The 20,861-nt window shown below is 37.7% G+C and overlaps 2 protein-coding genes across 3 annotated transcripts in view; one reads left to right on the forward strand and one right to left on the reverse strand.

Moving 5' to 3' along the window:
* Positions 1–11,962, reverse strand: part of WASF1 (WASP family member 1) — a 53,928-nt gene extending 41,966 nt beyond the window's left edge. Inside the window, exons 1-2 of one of the 2 annotated variants that reach the window (XM_069488203.1) lie at positions 11,731–11,962; positions 10,903–11,044 (exon numbers count right to left, since the gene is read on the reverse strand). The gene's annotated coding sequence lies outside the window, so the exon portion shown is untranslated. The remainder of the gene's footprint in view (positions 1–10,902; positions 11,045–11,730) is intronic. The other variant, XM_069488202.1, reaches the window with a different exon arrangement.
* Positions 11,963–12,688: 726 nt separating this feature from the next.
* Positions 12,689–20,861, forward strand: part of CDC40 (cell division cycle 40) — a 40,005-nt gene continuing 31,832 nt past the window's right edge. The window contains exon 1 of the mRNA XM_069487681.1: positions 12,689–12,929. Within this exon, the coding sequence (XP_069343782.1) occupies positions 12,741–12,929 (189 nt within the window). The 5' untranslated portion in view covers positions 12,689–12,740. The remainder of the gene's footprint in view (positions 12,930–20,861) is intronic.

Raw genomic sequence — 20,861 nt, forward strand, 5'->3', positions numbered from 1 at the left:
GATATCTGTCTCCTCTCCACTTCTTCTCATTCAAACTACCTACCTTTCCTTTTTTCCTCTCCTTTGAATTCATATTTTATAATAACATGATCATTTAAGAAAGCATCTCCTTCAAAGCAGTATTTTTTCTACTTCCTTCTGACTCAGATCTTCTATAGCAGTGTTAATGCAAAGTATTCTTAAACCAGTATCAATAGCATCAGCATCACCTGAGAACTTGTAAGAACTGGAGGATTTTGGTTCTACCCCTGAACTCCTGAATCAGAATCTGCTTTTTAACAAGATCTGCAGGTAATTAGGATGCATGATAAAGTCTGAGTATAGTGCTGTAAAGACTTAGCTCTTGTGCACCCCTTCTAACTCCCTTTATGTTCCTAAGCATAAATTCTAGGAATAAAGGAAGCAAGGTACTACAAAAGTCAAATAGGTAGGCCCAGTTTTTGTAAAAGGAGAAGGGGTAGGGATGCAGTAGTGCAGAATTAAACTTAAAAGGTTGTCAAGGGTATAGCTGGGAAAAGAGAAGCATCCATGAGAAAAACTAGTGACATACCAAGCCAAAATGGGATAAGCCATTTATTCCATATTATTTAAGGAATCCTTATAAATTGGAAAGCAGATGAATGCTTATAAAAAAGAAAGAGTCTGATAGATCAGAAAACTAGGGAGAAAGAATACTAGGAAGAGGGTTTACTAATGAGAAAAGTGATGCCCTACAGTAATTTTCCTAATCTGAGTTCTTCCAATTTTGACTAAAATATTTCTGAACTCTTTCACCCTGAACAGATGTAAGACTATGTTTTTAAAATATCAATGACATTCTCCAAATTACATTTATACGCCAAAAATACAGTCTTAGAGAATATGCAGATTACAATGAGAACAACTGGCTTCCTCATTTTATGGAAAGCAAAGCTCAAAAAACGACCGGAGACACTAGAAACCAACATGTGATGAAAACTCTTTTAGTTTTAGTGTCACATACATTATTAAAATAATAAACTAACATTGGCATTTGACATACTAATAATGGATAAAATGTTTTCATTTACTTTGTCATGTAGCAAAAATATTACTAGTTGTATTTCATCTGGAAAAATCTAAAACGTGATTCCCTATAGCAGTCAGGAATACAAAGTCTGACCACAGAGCAGATGGGTTTGAATCCTGGCTCTGCCATTTACAAACTGTGCTTAGGACCTTAACTTCTCTGTCTCTCTGTGGCTAATTCTGCATACTTCACCTGGCTGTTTATGAGGATTAAGTGAGATAAAGTGATTAGCATAGAGCCTGGCATATAACACATAAGAACTCAAAAATGTTTATTTTTGTGTGTGAAAACATTTTGAAAGTATTTCTTAAAATGGGATCTTTCAAGGATGAAGAACTATCCTATCTTAATATAACTCAAATTACAGTCATGTGCCATATAATGACGTTTCAGTCAATGACATTATGACACATATTATGGTGGTCCCCTACAGTTATTTTAGAGTATACTTCTACTTATAAAAAAAGTTAACTGTAAAATATCCTCAGGCAGGTCCTTCATGAGTTATTGCAGAAGGCATTGTTATCATGCAAAATGACAGCTCTGTGCATCTTAGTGCGCCGAAGACCTTCCAGTGGGATGAGGTGTGGAGGTGGAAGACAGTGATATTGATGATCCTGACCCTGTGTAGGTAGGCCTAGGCTAATATGTGTGTTTCTTAGTTTTTAACAAAAAGCTTAAAAAGTAAAAATAAATAAATAATTTTAAGAATAAATAGAAAAAAGTTTATAGAATAAGGACACAAAGAATATTTTTGTACAGTTGTACAGTGTGTTTATGTTTTAAGCTAAGTGTTATTACAAAAGAGTTAAAAAGTTAAAAAATTAAGTTTATAAGGTAAAAAAGTTACACTAAGCTAAGGTTAATTATTGAAGAAATTTTTTAAATAAATTTAGTGTAGCCTAAGTGTACAGTGCTCATAAAGTCTACAGTAGCGTATAGTAATGTCCTAGCCCTTCACATTCACTCACCACTCACTCAGAGCAACTCCTTGTCCTGAAAGCTCCATTCATGTTAAGTACAGTTATCCAGGTGTATCTTTTATTTATCTTTTATATCATACTTTTACAGTATTTTCTATATTTAGGTATGTTTAGATACACAAATAATTACCATTATGTTACAGTTGCCTACAGTATTTAGTACAGTAACATGCTATACAGGTTTGTAGCCTAGGAGCAATAGGCTACGTATACCATATAGCCTAGGTGTATAGTACGCTATACTATCTAGGTTTGTGGGTTTATGTAAGTATACTACATGACATTCAAACAATGACAAATCACCTAATGATTTCTCAGAATGTATCCCTCCCCTTAAGCGACACATGACAATATACTATATGATTCCATTTATATTAAGTTTTAGGAAATACACACTAACCTATAGTGACAGAAAGCAGATTAGTTGCTGCTTAGGGAAGGGGCTGGGGTTGGTGGAAGTAGAAGGGAGAGATAGGATACAGGGATTACAAAGGGGAACTAGGAAACTTTTGGGTGTTCATTATCTTGACTGTCATTTTGGTCTCCTGAGTATATCCGTAACTCAAAACTCATCCAATTGTACAGTTTATTATGTGTCAATTATATTTCAATAAAGCTGTCAAAAAGCCATTTAATCAAACAGCATTAACTATTCCAGCTAAAGACAGCACTTATATGCTACAAAATGCTTATTGTTTTCTACCACCTGTTAACAAAAAATAAATGATTTAAACTTAGTAATATTAGATATAAACTTTAATGTATAAGAGGGCACAGTATATAGGTTTTCAAAAATCTTTCTGGAAATATGCAAGCAAAAATCTTGGACACTAATGGATTAAAGCAAATTCAGACAAGCTCAGGTAGACCAAAGAGCTTTGCTATCTTCTCTCAACATGTAACAATCCTACACCCGACTTAAATTAATGCAGTTATCACAATGGAAAACTGATGTGTAGCTTTAACACACAATATCATCACTAAAGATAATCTACAACTATAAGATAGTAAACAAGTTGAGTTATTAGACAATTCTGATTTGACTATGTCAACATTAAAAATTTCTTCACAGAAACTATTTCACATGGTGGCAAAGTTCCAGGCCAGTTCCCAAATCCTATCTAAGAAGTAGGAATTAACTATCCTCTCTTTCTTCTGCATCATCATGATTTCCCCCTCTCCTGGATCACTGCCATCAGCAACATAAAGACATGCTATAATTTCACCATCTTAAAACACCACCACCAAAAACTTCTCTTGGTCCCACTTCTCCCTCCAGCCACTGTCCCCCTCCCCCAATTTCTCTGCTTTCCTTTATGGCAAAATTTGTCGAATGAGTTACTTGATTTCTCTCCTCCAATTCTCACTAAAATCTGTACCATTCAGGCTTTGATTCTTGGTATTATATTAATAGCAAACCATCTCACCAAGGTCAGAGGTAAATTCTCTAAGACCTTGCAATCCTTAATGTATATCCACTTAACAGAGTATCAAAATATGTGAGGCAAAAGCTAATAGAACTGCAAGGAGAAATAGACACATCCATTACCACAGCTGCAGACTTCAATATCCCTCTATCAGTAATTGACAGATCTAACAGGCAGAAAAATCAGAAGGATATGGCTGAAGTAAATAACACCATCAATCAACTGGAGCCAATTGATATTTATATGGTACTTTACTCAACAACAGCAGAATATACATTCTGCTCAAGCTCACACAAACTATTCATCAAGATAGATCATATTCTGGGCCATAAAAATTTTAAAAGAATAGAAATCATACAGTGTATGCTCTCAAATCATAATGCAATTACACCAGAAAGTAACAGCAGATAGATGGAAAATCCCAAAGCATTTGGAGATTAAACACTACCCTTCTAAATAACACATAGTTCAAAGTCTCAAGAGAAATGTTTTAATATTTTGAACTAAATGAAACTACAATTTATCAAAATTTGTGGGATGCATCAAAAGCAGTACTTAGAGGAAAATTTATAGCACTTAATGCACATATAGATGCTCAACTTACAATGGGGTTATGTCCCAATGAATCTATTAAGTCAAAAATGCATTTAATACACCTCACCTACAGAACATCATAGCTTACTTAGCCTAGCCTATCTGAAACATGCTCAGAACACTTGTATTAGCCTACAGTTGGGCAAAATCATCTAACACAAAGCCTACTATATTGAAGTGTTCAACATCTCATGTAATTTATTGAATGTTGTACTGAATGTGAAAAACCGAATGTCGTACGTGTACTCAAAGTCTCCAAGTATGCTTTCTACTGAATGCATATCGCTTTCATACAATCATAATGGCAAAAAATTATAAATCAAAAATGGTAAGTCAGGGACTGCCTGTATTAGAAAAGCAGGATCTGAAATCAGTAATTTAAGCTTCCACCTTAGGATATTGTAAAAAGAAGAGCTATATGAGCCTAAAGCAAACAGAAGAAAAAAATAATAAAAATTAGGACAGAAATCAATGAAATTGAAAACAGGAACTCTAGAGAAGATGAATGAAACCAAATGAGGGTTCTTTGAAAGCATCAACAAAACTGATAAATTTGTAGCCATGTATCATGATATACCACACAGAGCTTTTATTTTAGTTTAAAAAAATGAGTGCTAGTCTTCAACCTCAACTAAAATATAAAATGCTTCACTTGTTCCTCCCTTTTGCTTAACCTTTCCACATACTCTGGCATAACTTCTAGCACATGTATGTTATAAAAATTTACCAGTAAAGACAGATATACAACAACAGATGTCCCTATTTAAAAGATTGGGAAAGAAAAAAGGTTACTTTTGTAGCACAAGGTGAAAATCTAACAGACTTTATATTTTTTGGCAGAGGAATCAAACAACTTAATCCATGCCCTAACATGTAAGCTTTTTCTTCTTCTTTTCAAATAAGTTAGTCAATATAGAAGCATTAACTTATTGGAATAGACCTGGGTAATTGTTACTTGGAAGGAAAGAATGGCTAGAATCTGGACTACTGTCAAAGATATATGCAAAAAAAAAAACTTTGCTGCCATCATCATCCAATAGATGTTACCACAAAATCCACCTTTAGGACTGTTAGTTTAAGAAATGGCACCTTGGCAGCATAGAGTAGTACAGAAAAAAGCAACTTTGAAATCACATTTATCTGTTAAAATTCCACCTCCATTTCTGTTAGCTATGTGACCTTCCACAAATTACCTAATCTATGAGAAGACTCGGTTTATTGGTTGACAGGTACTAAAAATACAATTCCAACTAGTTTATACAAAAAGGAGGACTTATTACAAAGATACTAGGGTGTTTCTTAGAACCCAATCTCAGTACCATGGACAAAGGAATCTGAATATAGTCAGGACTCTGTGCATCTCCTTCTCTTTGCACTCTTTGTTCTAGATGCCCCTGCTTATCTAGTTCACATGGCAAGAAACAAGGCCATTTAACAGTTTCAGAGTTTTGTATCTCATAGCTTCAGCAACTGGAAAGGAAACAAATTATTCAACCTCTGGGTTCTTAGGGCCCAGGAAAATCTCTGAGTGACCTGACTTAGAGTAAATGTCTAGAATCAGGCCAACAAGCTACAGAAAGGGACAGAATTGTGATTGGTCTCCCTGATCCCCTCCAAAATGGAGTGATCTTTATAAATGACAGATTTGATCTAGTCACTAATCTGATTAAAACCCTTCAGGCACTTCCCCAATAGACTTAAAATAAAATCCATAATGCTTGTTGAACGAAGCCTTATTTATATAGGTCCTGCATATTATTTACTTCCACAATCTCATATCAACTCACACAATCCCTCTTGCACACTAAGCTTTACATACTCTGGCTTCTTCTTCTTTTTTTTTTTTTTTTTTGTTCCTGGAACCTACCAAGCTCCTTCCCACTTCAAAATTGTTTCACATGTATTCTCTGCATTATTCTCTTCCTTTTCCACCTAGCTAACTTCCACCAATCTTGCCTCCAAGAAGCCCTCTCTGACTCCCAATGTAAATTAAGTTCCCTCTTCCTTTACAGCATTCACCACAATTTCTAATTATAAATGTGTGTATTTGTTCACCATCTGTCTCTCTCACTACACTGTTAACTCCAAGAGGACAGAGACCTATCTATCCTTTTAGTACCTAGCTGGCCATCAAAAATCATGTGCTGAATGAATAATTGGTTTAGCATGGGGCAGGTGGTAACCACCACTAGATTGACCAATTGCAAATGAAGGGAGGGTAGCAGGCAAAAGTGCTGTTATCAAGTTATTAAAATAACTGCTCCAACAGTAACTCACTGAGGAAAGGGGCTTTCAGCAGCTCCCAGAGAACATGGATTTCTGGTAGGCAGAATAAACAACGTGTTCAATTCAGTTAACCTCTTTCAATAAAATCCTCACAGGGCTAGGATATCAATTAAATAAGATAATAGATGCAACAGTACCTATACAATGACATGCACGTATAGCAAGCATGCAATGTTATTTCCTTTCTTCTTAGACCATGTTACACATTATTCTTGAATATCATTAATCTCCAAATAAGAAGTTAATTAAAAACCTACAAAATATGCCAATGTATGTAACAAACATAGCTGTGTTTCTTGACCCCTTTTCTCACAGCACCCGGATCTTTCCACCCTCCTAAAAAAATGTCTTTCCTGCTATTCTGCAGTAATGGCATCTACGCAAAATCCATTTACCTTAAACTAAAAACAGGCACTAGGAACACAAAAATGTGGCAAAACAAAACAACCAAACAAACAACAAAATTGTCCCTTTCCTCAAGGAGTTCATAAATTCATCTTCTCAATCTACCTTCAATCCCACCACACCCATACCAAAGCTTACTATGATGTTGCCAAAGCTCCACAGCACCCCAGATAAGGCTGCCAAAAATATAAGATGCTCCATACTTTATGTGGCAACCCTATCTCCAGACCATATTCCATCTTTTTACCTTCATACTGCCACGTCACAATGTTAATTTCATTATTTTTCATTTAAAAAAATTTCTCTGGAGATTTTGATCTTTCTCTAAAGAATGAATAACATCTACCTTAACTTTACTAATAACTGTCAGAAAACAAACAAACAAACAAACAAACAAAAAAATCTCTAAAAAAGGAAACACAGAAAATCATCCTAATTCTGTTTCTTGGAAGTGCTGGGCATTTAAAAAAAAAAAAAAAGAAAAAAAAAAAAACAGGCGAAAAACACATAACCAAAAAACTTCTTTAAAAAACTAAAAAGTCTTGCTTCTGAGAACAGACACATGAGAAAAGATTAAGACTATGTTCTTTTCACAGGTAGATCCAGAAAGGAGAAATTTCCTGACAGGAGGTATGTAAACAGTAATATTAAAAAGGGAAAATGAACTCCCAGAAAAAAAGGGGGTTACACCAAGCTTCAAAGTGCCTTAGAATTTTATTTATAGCTAAAAGGGACCTCAGAGGTCATCTGATTCAATCTTTTCATTTTACAATTGAAGAAAACCAAAGACCTTATGAGATAAAGTCATGCAGAAGACAACCCCAACTCTTTCCAGTTTCTCTCATGCCCTAACTACTTGTCCCAGATGATGTAAAGCTACACCACTCAACAAACTGAGGAAGATCCTCCTCTTCATGTCCAGTGGGTGAAAGAGAACAAGTTCCTAACAATATTGTCATGTCTAACACAAGACTAACATGTTCCTAGCACTTCAAGGTAGATTTGGAATTGATTTTTCCCGTAGACAGACTGCCATACACAGAATTATAGGTATTTTAATATATTTATACCAGTTATGATAATTTTATAATTCTCTGGTATTATTAGCATAATCCTATAATTCAGGTATATTATGGGTTAAATAGGCTTTAGTAGCTATCTGTGAACCCAACCACCACGTACACTGTTTCTGAGAAAAGAATTCTCAAGTTCCAAACCATTTTACAAGTTTTAAAATATAATCAATCCCACTCTAAGTAAGGACTGCCAATTCACAAAGGCTCAAAATTGTAAGCTAAATGTGATAACCTAAAACTATAAGATTCTTAATTTTATAAAAAGTTCCACCTCAGGGGTCATTTATTTTTAAAATTGGGTATTCAGGCATTTAACAAAGTGTTTAATTTACATACTTTTTAATTACTATTTCACTGGAATACTTAAGTAAATCAAAAAGAATCAAACCATTTCTCTGTTCATTTAGTTTAGGAAAAGCAAAAACGTTAACGTACATTTTTATGAAGTAAGCTATAAGAGGTAAGAAGAAAACTGTTAATATATATCATTTCATAAATGAAAGGTTGCCAACATACACATTATTCAGTATCCAGTGCAAGTTCAAAAATGTACAGGTAAAGGAATTATATTTGAACAGGTAAATCGAGTTCAAAGAACATCCAAATTCATTTTTCTCTTTTGAGATAAAGCTGTATGTTTTATTAAGATCTGTTTGATAAATCACCTTTTGAAATTTTCACTCAGCATATTAATTCAATGGATACTCTTCACTCATTCATTTTATTTGTTCAACAGAGAAAACTGAGGCCCTACTATATGCTAAACACTAGGCTAACAACTTTGGATTTATGACAGTAAGTTGCAGGTCAGTTCTTGTCCTCACAGAGCTAAGAAAAACTGTGAGTTAACTGCATTTACACAAGTGATTGCGCCAGCTAAATTTTAGTTCCATCATTTAAGAAAACATTATAAAATATAATCAAATTAATTCTCAAAAAAGGAAACCATACAACAGTAATTTCAAAGACACTTTAATAGGCCGGGCGCGGTGGCTCACGCCTGTAATCCTAGCACTCTGGGAGGCCGAGGTGGGCGGATCGTTGGAGCTCAGGAGTTCGAGACCAGCCTGAGCAAGAGCGAGACCCCACCTCTACTAAAAATAGAAAGAAATTATATGGACAGCTAAAAATATATATAGAAAAAATTAGCCGGGCATGGTGGCGCATGCCTGTAGTCCCAGCTACTCGGGAGGCTGAGACAGGAGGATCGCTTGAGCTCAGGAGTCTGAGGTTGCTGTGAGCTAGGCTGACGCCACGGCACTCACTCTAGCCTGGGCAACAGAGTGAGACTCTGTCTCAAAAAAAAAAAAAAAAAAAAAAAAAAAAAAGACACTTTAATAGTCTTAATAACTATATGAAGCTTTCCCATAAAGTAACCAAAAGCATTGTTTTGGTAAAAGTTCTAATATAATTTTTTAATAGTAGTTTTTGCTATGAAAATTGACTGAATTAATCCTCCAATAAGGAAATCAAAAGCTACTATCCACTGTGATAATGAAATTCAAGCACTTGGAAAAGATACCTTAAATTATTCCTAAAATAAAGCAAAATGTGTAATTAAATAAAGTCTTATACAATATTAACACATTGTCTCTGAATGTATATTGAAAAACCTGAATAATAAACAAAGTAGCTCCATATCAGACCTTACAAATAATCACACCTATGTGTTTTGGATTGTGTCACCTGCAAATTTTTAATGAAAAAGGCCTTAATATTTTCTGGATATATGATTTGTCATAAATTTAATTCAATGTTCTACTCACTTTATCACTAGGTCACATAATTCTTCTTCAGTGTTAACTACTTATACCTATGTGTTTAAGTATATAAAAGTATTAACTATATTATCTCTTAAGTCTGCAATTATTAAAAACCATTGATAGATGAGAAACATTCTTCAATTTAGAGGCATATGTCTCCAAAGCAAAAATCAATGTAAAGTAGCCATTGTAACATGCCAAGGAAAATCCTAATCACATTTTTTCATTGTATTTTACACAGAAATATTTTCATTACTCATCAGCTAACATATTTAAATTTTCTTTAAAAGCACTTTGAAAACATCTTTACTTAATTTAGCATACTACCTACTGGAGTAAATGAGTATTATCTCCATTTACATATAAGGAAACCAAGGCACAAAGGTATCCATTTTGTAAATTGCAAGGTCATTGCCTAACCAAGCAACTGATTCTACACCATCAACTTATACGTGTGCCACTTCCAAGTGCCATAAAATAATTACTGTACCTTAAAACTGTCTCTGCAATGCCTATGTGCAATTGTATTATCAAAAGAAGTTAATGCAATGAGCTTAAACAAGAAAAGATGGAAAGGGAGGATTATAAAAATAAAAAATGTATTTTTAGTAGTGAATCATTTATTTTTAAATGAGATGTACATAGTTTTTAACATAAAAATCAAGTAACAAACAGCTGTTTCTTATGTTTTCAAATAAATATTTCATCCTTCAGGTAGATCATGCAAACTGGAGCCTACCTATCCTTGCAGATTTAAGTTAGGAAAATTAAAAAATTTCCATAGCAATTAATTAAATATATGATATTGCAAATAAAAAATAAAAATAAAATTCAAATAAAGTAGGAAATGATTAATATAGCAGTTAAAAGCCTCACATTAAATCCTTCCTTTCATTCAACTGAAGGCTATGATTAGTAAGCAAATACTTTGCTACTGAAAAATAAATACAAAACTTTTCTTATTCAAAGCTTGGGAAATTTCATGTCAAATACTTTATTCAAATATTCGATATAAATAAAAGTACTTTTCCTAACAGAAACTTGGAGCATAACGGATAAACTGTTTCTGAGAGTTCAAACAGAAACTGCATTTGTAATTAAGATATAGCGCTAACAACAATTAGAAAAACGAAAGTTACCTACCATACAAATTAAATTTAAGAACATTAGCCATGCTGAATTTAACCAATAAATCAATTACATCAATTACTTAACATAAATAAGACTTAGCTAATACGTGAATCTAACACCAAAGAAAAAAATTAAAATTAAAACCTTATATAGAAAAGGATATGATTAGAGTGAGTCGTATCTAAGTACCTAGTCTAGCTGGGGATAAATTAATCGGTTATTGGACAGGTCGTGAATGTTCAGGTCGGATGTGCTTTCTTTTCATCGTTATTCCAGTTCATCAACCGCAAGTGCAAGAGAAGGTGTCAGAGTACCGAAGCTAGGGGGCATGCTATAGCAAGGGGAAAAGACAAATGGGAAAGGTGCAATGGATGCTGCATAGTTGAATAATTATCTGGGTGGCACAATGGGCGAGTCCTGCCGACATCAGAGCTGAGCGAGCGGCTCCCTAACTCTGCCCAAGGCACCCCCCACTAACAGACTATTAGAAGCGACGGCACTGCTTCGCCTCCTCTTCAAACGAAAAAAAGGATGCCTACACTCGCTTTACCGTTATGTGTTCGGACGCAAACGCACAAGCTTGCTTTACAGAGCCTCGGGCACGTAGAGCGAGCAAAGGCTTCTCCGCCACCCGGGGCTGCAGCCTCCCCCAGAGCAAGAAGGCACGCAGGCGGACCGTGGGTGCCGGTGGGCAGGGAGCCCAGGCCATGGCACCTCAGGTGAGACCCGCAGTCTCTCCGACTAGGGCAGCCTCAGGGCGGTCCCTGCAGCCGAGACCCAGGCGCGCCCGCCGCCGTCTCCCCCGGCGTCCAGCCCGGCTAGGATGGGTGGCGGGGGCTCGGGAAACCGGCGAATGGGGGTGGGGGCCGTCGCGGGGGAGGCGCGCCCATCCATCCCCGTAACCTTTGAGGGCTGGAGAGCCACACACACCTCTTTCGGCTGCGGCCGGTGAGGAAGAGTTCCTCTCCCAGTACCCACTCCCCCTCAAAAAAGAATTCCTGAGAGACTCGCGCTCACCGTGAAATCTTGGGGGGCTCTTGCCTTACCCCGTCTTCATGCTTCGGCGGCGGTCGCCGGTCCCCCTCAGCTCCCGGGACTCCACCTAGAGCCCGCAGGAGCGTCAGACTCTGGGGCGGGACCCGCTCGGGGCACCGGCCGAGGCGCCAGGCCACGGGGAACGCCGCCCGGGGCGCCCGCCGGCCGCCGGACCCACCGTGTGCTCGACGCGCGAGCGAACAACACCGCGAGCGGCCGCTGCCCCCCACCCGCCCCCTCCCCGCGCGCGACGCTCCAATACCGGGCGCAGGGACCCGCGCCAGAAGCAGGGGGGACCGCGGGACTCTCTCCACCTAATTTCCTATCCTTCCACCCAGGAGCTATTCCTGGCCAGTCATAGGTCTTGCAACTTAAGATTCCCACTTTACTTTCCAGCCTGCAGTGCCCAGGTGCAAACGTGGTGGGAAATACAGCCTCCGCCCACTCACCCATCAGTGGGGGTAAAGATCCCTCTTCCCCCTGTTTCGTGAGGCTCTATGGTATTACCCAATCCTCAGTTTGGGGGAGGGGGACGGAGAGAACAGTGCTTGGCTAGGGAATGAGGGAAGATGATAGCCAATTGAAAGAACCATCCATGCAGGGGCGGGGTCACAGAGGGACCTGCCCTCCCGCCCCGCCCCCTCGCTCCAAACTACACTTCCCATTGTGCCCTCTCGCACTTCCCGCCGCGCTGCACGCTGGGAGTGTGGGGATCTCGAGGCCTTAAGGTATTTCGGAAATCGTATTCTTTAACCAACTAGGTCCTGAAAGTTGTAAGCTCTTAAAACTCTCCCTTCTGCCCTATATAAAAGTTTCCAAATTCTAATTTCGACTGCTGTTAATCTAATAATAATTAGTTTATTGTTTTAAAATGTTTTAAATGGTTTCTTAGCAAAGGAGGTTAATAATGTGTTTCATGGCAATCTGTCAGGACCCGGGAGTCGCTGCTTCTTCCGCCCTGGCCTGGTCTCCGCAGAGGATCTGGTGCCGTCATGTCGGCTGCGATTGCAGCTCTGGCCGCTTCCTATGGTTCGGGTTCAGGGTCCGAGTCGGACTCGGACAGTGAGGGCAGTCGGTGTCCTCTGCCAGCCGCCGATTCGCTCATGCACTTAACTAAGTCGCCTTCGGCCAAGACCTCTTTGGCAGTGGCAGTGGACTCCGCTCCGGAGGTGGCAGTTAAGGTAAGTGCTTTTGGCAACTGGTGCGGTGCGAGAACTGTTGGCTTGAGCTTTAAAACCGCCGGTCGCTTGTTAGGTCCCAGGTTACCTCTTTTTCAGTGCTAAGAGATAAGGTGCTAACGCTTGGATTTCGTCTCCTACCTACATACATCTTCCTTGGGAGAAACCGAGAATCGGAAGTTCGGGATAGCCCTCCACTGCTCCCCGCCCTCGCCTCCCGCCATCAGAAAACAAGCGGGAAGAGGAAGAGAAAGTTGAATTTATGGATTGGGACGTGGACTGGATAGAGTAGGTAACCTCGGAACATAAATAAAACTACATAAGGACTTACCAAACCAAATTATGTGCCTTCACTTGAAGTGAACATGTTTTGTTTTTGAAGAACTAGATTCTAATCCCGGCACCACCACTTATGTGAAATCGGGCAAGTTATACAACCTCCTGTTTCCTCACTTATACCATGGAGGTAATTTTCAAAGCACCTATCTACATGAGAGGATTCAGGTGAAGATTAAGTGCAATTGTACAAATAATGCTTCTAGCACATAACCTGGTAACTAGTGCAATGAATGTTTTGTGATCGCGTATGTCAATATAGTGAGGAAAAGTCCTTGGATTTAAGAAACAGCATTCATGATCCCAGTGGAGAAAGGTGATAAAGGGAGAAATTGGATTCTATAGTTCATTTAACAAATATTTATTGAGCACATGTTATTTGTCAGGAACTGTTCTAAGGGCTGAAGATACCGAAGCCAGACATCTTTGCAATTATGATGCATACATTCTAATGGAAGAGGCAGCAAATTAAAAGTTAAAGTGGCTACACATTGGATTGAGTACTGTTAAGGAAAAAAATAGAGTGCCATATTAGGGAATAAGGTAAAAGTGTGATTTCAAAGGTTGGTCAGGGACGTCCTGTCAGAAAAGGTGGCTTTAAAGAATGAGAAGCCAGCCCTGTGCAAGTGAAGGCAAGAGTTTCCAGGTAAAGGTGATGGGCAACCCTGAGAAGGCGAAGAGCTTAGTGTCTTTGAAAAACTGAGGAAAGGGTGGTGTGTCTAGAGCCTGGTGAGAGCATCCACCAGTTGGTAGTGTAAGCCCATTAGAGCCTGATGTAGGCGATCAGAAACTCAAGATGTGGAGAGGGTAGGCAGTGTACAGAAATTCCTTTGCAAGATGTTCCCAAGTGTAGTTTTATGACTTAAGTGTTGTACAGGTTTTAATTTAGTGAGCTGTTTATGAATTTTACTTTTTATTAATAGCATCTGGCTTGAAAGAATGCTTAGAATCCTTCGAACTTTATAAGAAAACTTTCCAAACCTATGCCTCTCCCACAACCTCCTGAGTCTTTATTCTTTTCACAGCTCAGCTTTTTGGAGCTCTCTTCATTTCCTCTCATTTTCTTCTCAACCCAGTGCAGTCTGGCACTAGCCTCTTGGGAAACTACTCTCCCTGAGCGATGATCCAGGCCTTCCAGTTGTCAAGTTCTGCCATCTGACTTGAGTGTCTGCATCAGATGACAATGTTAATTCCTCTTTCTTGAAACTTTCTCTCCCTTTGGCTTCCATGGGGTTATGTTCAGCCTTCTGGTCCCCTGTTCTTCTGCCCTCCCCTTCATTATTGGCATTTCCCAGGACGCTGCCCTTAGTCCTCTTTGCACCCCACATGTTCTTCATACCTTCAATCTTAAGTCTGTCTGATAGCTCTCAGGTAAACACTACGAAGTGGTTAGCACAGGCTCTGAAGACTCCAGGATTCAAATCCTGCCTCTAGCACTTACCCACATGGTAACCTTGGGTAAGTTCCTTTCAATGCTCTGTGCCTAATTTTTTCTCATCTATAAAGCAGGAATAACACTAGGACCTATCTCATGGAATTACAAGAATTGTCATAAAGCATTTAAAACACTTTTTACAGTCCCATACATGCAATTAACACTTATTAAATGTTAGCTATCCTTATTATTTCTAGTTCTAAACTCCTTACCAGCTTAAAATCCAACAAATCTCTCTCCTAGGATGGCTCTCAGGCACCTCCAATTCAGTGTGCTGAAAAATTAACAGTTTCTTTCCCTCAAAATCCACTTCTGTTTTCCCCATTTTGATTTATGACCCCACAACCTACCCATTAGTCCAAGCCAAGAACAAAGGGGTTATCCTTTTTTCTTCCTTCTTCCTCAGCCCCTGAAGGTGGTTCTAACATTTCTGCTTCATTAACTTCTCTCAAATCAATTCCTTCCTCTCTATTTTCCCTAGTACACCCTTCATATCTTCCTTATTTCTTTCAGGAGTTATTCTTGACTTTTCTTTCTCTTTCAGCCACTACTTTTGGATAGCGGGTCCTGTTCATTTAACTCAATGATATTTATCAGATCTCTTTCCTTTTCTTCTGCCACTGTTTAGTTCAGATTTCTTGTCGCTTCTCTTAAGGCAGTTGTAGCCTTCTAACTGGTCTTTCTATTTCCTTCTTTCTTGTCTCCAGTTTCATATTCCTTTCTTTCCTCCACAGTGCACCTAGAATGATCTTTCTAAATTCTACTTTCATCTTATCACTTCCCTGCCCTAAGATACCACCTTGCCTACTGAGTAATTTCTAAGTTCCTTATGTAGCATGTGAGGCCTGCCATTCTCCCATGCTGAACTCTGTACAAAACCCCAAATGCCTAATTTATTTTTTCCTCTTAAGATTTTGCTGATGCTAGTCTCTCTGCTTGGAAATCCCTTGCCTCATGCCTCCCTCCCTGACCCCAAACTCTATTGTCCTTCAGTCTCAGTGTACATATTTCCTTGTGTCTACCTCAGCCCCTTTACATATCTTAACTGTAGCACTTGCCACATTGCTGTGATTTGGTAATCTTTTTTTTTCCCCTGAACTGTGAGAACCTGGGGCCTGGAGATTGTTCTATGCGTTCATGTCTCCAATGCCTAGTACATAAGGTTAAGGGGGAAATATTCTTAGTAAGAGAATGGAATGAAACAGTAAGTGGAAAAGAAAGGCTTGTAAAAGCATATACATTGAGAATCAGAGTTTTAGAGCTGAGCAGGCAGTAGGCGTGAGGGGGGGGGTGGAGAGGGTGTCTAAAGCTCACTTAGTTCTATCACTTATGAGTAAGGAAATCCAAAAGGAAAGGTTACATAAGGTACCAGAAGGTTCCATTAGAAGCAGACCTGGATCTAGCCCACCTAGAGGTCTGGGTTCTATGATGAGAGAGTAAAGGACATTGCTCGTTGTTGGTTCATGAACCAGCACTTGCTTATATGAAGAATAAAAAAAGCTTATATGTAGTAAATGTAATGATTGCAAATGATTGGAAAATTGGAAAGTGACCAAGGGAGAGATGTGAAGCATGCAAATACGTTCATCTGTATTTGACTGATTGTACTGTGATTAATAGCATGCATTTTTGGCAGAGAATAAATTTATGCAGCGTTGTTAATCCATTTTTCCCTGAGCACTGATGAGGTTGAGTATTTTTTCATATGTTATTGGTAATTTGATTTTTTTTTCTTTTCAGAGCAACTGTTGGGTTGTCTTTTTTCTTTTGATTTGTAGAAGATCTTTATATATCCTGGTTACTATCTATCCTTTGTCAGTTGTGTGTGTTGCAAAAATGTTTTCTAGTTTGTGGCTTGTCTTCTCACTCTTCCCTATCTTTTATAAACAGAGCAGTTTATTTAGTCTAAGCTTATCAAATTACTCCTTTATGGATTGTGGTTCCTGTTTCTTGTTTGAGCAATACTTAAGCCAAAGTCATGAAAATATTCTTCCATATTATCTTTTGAAAGCATTACATCTTTGTTTTTCATATTTAAGTCATTAATCCACATGAAATTAATTTTTGTCTATAGTATGAACATTTTTAATAATATTGCTTGATATCTGGTAGAGCAGTTCCTCCCTCCCCTTTTGTTGTTGTTGTTGTTGTTTAGGAATGTGGTAGGTATTCATGGCCCCTGTAATTCTATATACAGTTTAGAATTAATTTGTAAAGTTCTACTAACACCCTGGTGGGATTTTGTTTGGAATTTCATTGAATCATAGATCAATTTGGAGACAATGGTATATCTATTTATTTGTTTAGGCTGTCTTTAGGTTCTTTTATTTCTTCCAGAGTTTATAATTTTCTCCATCAAGATCTTGTGCAGTTTTGTTGGTGGTATCTTTAGGTACCCAATATTTTTATGCTATTATATTAATAGATAGCATTATTTTTCCATTTATTTAACTTTCTAACTAATCTTACTATTTACATAGTCATATCAGCTATAAACATGACATTATTCTTTCTTTCAGTCTTAATTTCTTTTAATTTCTTTCTTGCTTGGCCATGCTTACTAAGACCTTCAGAAAGACAAAAAATAAAATAATTGAAAAAGGATATACCAGGCAAATTCTAACCAAAAGAATGCTGGTTGTATTAAGATCAGTACAATAGACTTTAAAGCAGAAACCATTACTAGAAACAAAAAAAAAAGTCACTCTATAATGATAAAAGGTTCAAGTCACAAAGAGGTATATAACAATGTAAGCTCAAAATATTTAAGCAAAAATTGAACTATAATGAGAAATTAATATATGTACAATGACAGTGGGAGGTTTTAATACACCTCTCAATAATTGATAGAATAAGCAAAAAATAACAATCATGATACAGAAAATCTGAATAACAAAATTACTAAATTGTATCTAAAGGTCTTATGGAATGTGGCACTCAACAGCCCAGAATATTGTTTTCAAGCACTAATATAACATTTTTTTAAAACTGACCACATACTAGACCAGGGATTGGCAAACTTCAGTAAAGGGCCAGATAGTAAGTATTTTAGGCTATTCTGGCCATGTAAAATTTGTCACGCCTGCCTGCCTGCTTGCCTGCCTGCCCGCCCTCCCTCCCTCCCTCCTTTCTTCCCTCCCTCCTTTCCTCCTTCCATTCTTCATCTTTTTTTTTTTAAACAACCCTTTAAAAATGTAAATACTGTTCTGAGCTTCTTGGTACAAAAAACAGACTGGGCTAGATTCAGTCCACAGTTTGCTAGCCCCTGTACTAGGCCATAAAATAAGTTTCAACAAATTTTAAATCATATTCTCTGACCATAATGCATCTAAGCTAGAAACCAACCACAAAAAGATAGACATAAAATTCCCATATTTGAAAACTGTGAAATTGTACTTTAAAGTAACCCCTACATCAGAACATATGAGATGCAGCCATAGCAATTAAAACATAAAAAGTATAGTCTTTTTTTTTTTTTTTTTGAGACAAAGTGTTGCTTTGTTGCCCTGGCTAGAGTGAGTGCCGTGGCGTCAGCCTAGCTCACAGCAACCTCAAACTCCTGGGCTCAAGCGATCCTCCTGCCTCAGCCTCCCGAGTAGCTGGGACAACAGGCATGCGCCACGATGCCCGGCTAATTTTTTCTATATATATTTTAGTTGGCCAGATAATTTTTTCTATTTTTAGTAGAGACGGGTCTCACTCTTGCTGAGTCTGGTCTCGAACTCCTGACCTCGAGCGATCCACCCGCCTCGGCCTCCCAAAGTGCTAGGATTACAGGCGTGAGCCACCGCGCCCGGCCAAAAAGTATAGTCTTAAATACATATAACAGAAAAGAAGAAAGGCAGAAAGTTAGGCATCCATTCTTTTGGATTTTCTTTTTTTCATTCCATTTTTTCCCACTCTTGTCTATAAATTATGCACTCAGTTTCTGGTGGTTACCCCTAGAAATCACAACATGTCTGATCAATACCTTCACCTTCTACTAAATGATGCAAGAACTTTACAACACTTTAATTTTATTCACATCCCTCCCACTCCTATTTTAGCTATGGTTGTCTGGTATATATATGCACATACATACGTATACATACACTCACACACCCACCACAAGATGATCATGCATCATCATGGTTCTTACATCCCATATGCAAGAGATCATTTTCTTCCTGTCCATAGTACATCCTTAAGAATGTCCTTTAGTGAGGGTTGACTGGTGGCAAATGCTTTCAGTTTTAGTTTGTCTTTTAAATGTTTTCATTTAATTCTCTTTCTTGAAGGATATTTTTGCTGGGTTTAGTTTGCTTAGCTGACGATTTTCTCTTAGCACTTTTAAGGTATTCTACCGTCTTCTGGTTTTCATTGTTACTGATAAATCAGCTATTGGTGTAGCTGTTTTTCTTTGAAAGTGATTTTCTTTTTTCTTTTGACAGCTTTTACGACTCTCCACCCTCCTCCTGTTTTTTGTTGTTGTTGTTTGTTTGTTTTTATTTTTGTGGTTTGGTTTCATTCTTTAGTTTTATTATGGGATACATGTGTGTGGATTTCTTTTTATTTGTTCTGCTCAGAATTTTGGGGGTTTCTTTAACTGGGTATTGACTGGTTTGTAGTGTGGATCTTTTGACATTTCTGGCCAGTTGTTTTTATCTCTTCACATATTAGTCCTCTCTTCTCTTATTCTGGAACACCAATTAAACATATCTGTATTCTACATTGTATGACAATAGTTATTTTCTGGTTAAAAATTTATTTTAATGCAACATTGTCAGATTTTGCACTTTAGAAATCATGTGACAGGCCCTGTTGGATTGCAAGAGCTGCTTGTTAGGTGACTTTAAAATTAAAAAAATAAAAGCAAACCTGGTTTTCTCTCATTTGAATCAATGACTATGTTACTTTCCGCCACTGTATTCCCTGCTTTAGTATAGCCAACTTGAGTAAAATGAAAATTTTCCTCCTAATTTTAAGACACATTTTTTAGTTTCTTCTTGGGTGATATTTCTTATATTTATGAGCTTCAAATGGATCACCTTTCCCTCTACCTCTGTTAAGGGCCAAACTCAAAGGATATCTTTATCTGAATTTCTGTTCGTTTATTTCATCCACCTAAATTAGAAAGTTTAGTCATTTCTACTTTCTGGAAAAAAACAATTATGCCATAAGTTGACAGATACTTTATAATGATGATTAGTGTTTATGATATGCTTTGTAATTTATGTAGTCTTTTCATGTCTATTATCTTATTTGGACATAGGAAGAAATGTGAAAATACTAAAAAGCGAATACTGTTTAGTTTTATTCTCAAATTAGTTTGAATCGACAAAAAATAAACTGTTTAAACCTGTTTGATCCATAGGGTGACCTTCACTTACTGTACTTTAATTTTTGTGGATAATTGAAACTAAATAGAAATCCTTTGTAATTCTGTGGCAATTCCAATTGCATGCCTAATTGGTTCTGAATTCCTCATGCATATTAAAACAAGGTTGTGGTATTGTCCAAGTTTTTCTAATTAAATATAAAATTAACAAACCCTTCATTTTCTTGAGGGTTGTTCGATTTGTTCTGTAATGTTAGCAGGAACCAGAAATATATCCCAACTGGGATATATTTATATTTTTTATTGGTTGCCATTGTTGCTTATATAAAGAGTAGGTTTTTTACATTATACTTTGCATTGAAAAGTTGATGTCTTTTGATACTCCGTTCAAAATAATGCAAAGTTAGAATACTTTAAATACCCTTAATTGGAAAGATCTGGTAACCCATATTATAAAGCGTTTCTAGCAACTGAACTAAAATCCATAGGGGGCTGGGCACAGTGGTTCACGTGTAATCCCAGCACTTTGGGAGGCCAAGGCAGGGAGATCACTTGATGCCAGGAGTTTGAGACCAGCTTGGCAACATAACAAGACCCTGTCTCTACAGAAAGTTTAGAAATTAGTTGGGTGTGGTGGTGCATGACTGTATATTTAGCTACTCAGGAGGCTGAGGCAGGAGGATCGCTTTAGCCCAGGTCAAGGAGTTGGATGGAGGCTGCAGTGAGCAGTGATGATGCTACTGTACTCTAGCACAGGTAAGACCCAGTCTCGAAGGATAAAAAAAATCCTTTGGGGTGGGAATAAATATGGCTAAGCCTCTTGTTATTTTTAAGCAGTTTGTCACTG

Source organism: Eulemur rufifrons, chromosome 15 (assembly GCF_041146395.1).
Source record: "Eulemur rufifrons isolate Redbay chromosome 15, OSU_ERuf_1, whole genome shotgun sequence".
In the NCBI taxonomy this organism is placed as follows: Eukaryota; Metazoa; Chordata; class Mammalia; order Primates; family Lemuridae; genus Eulemur; species Eulemur rufifrons.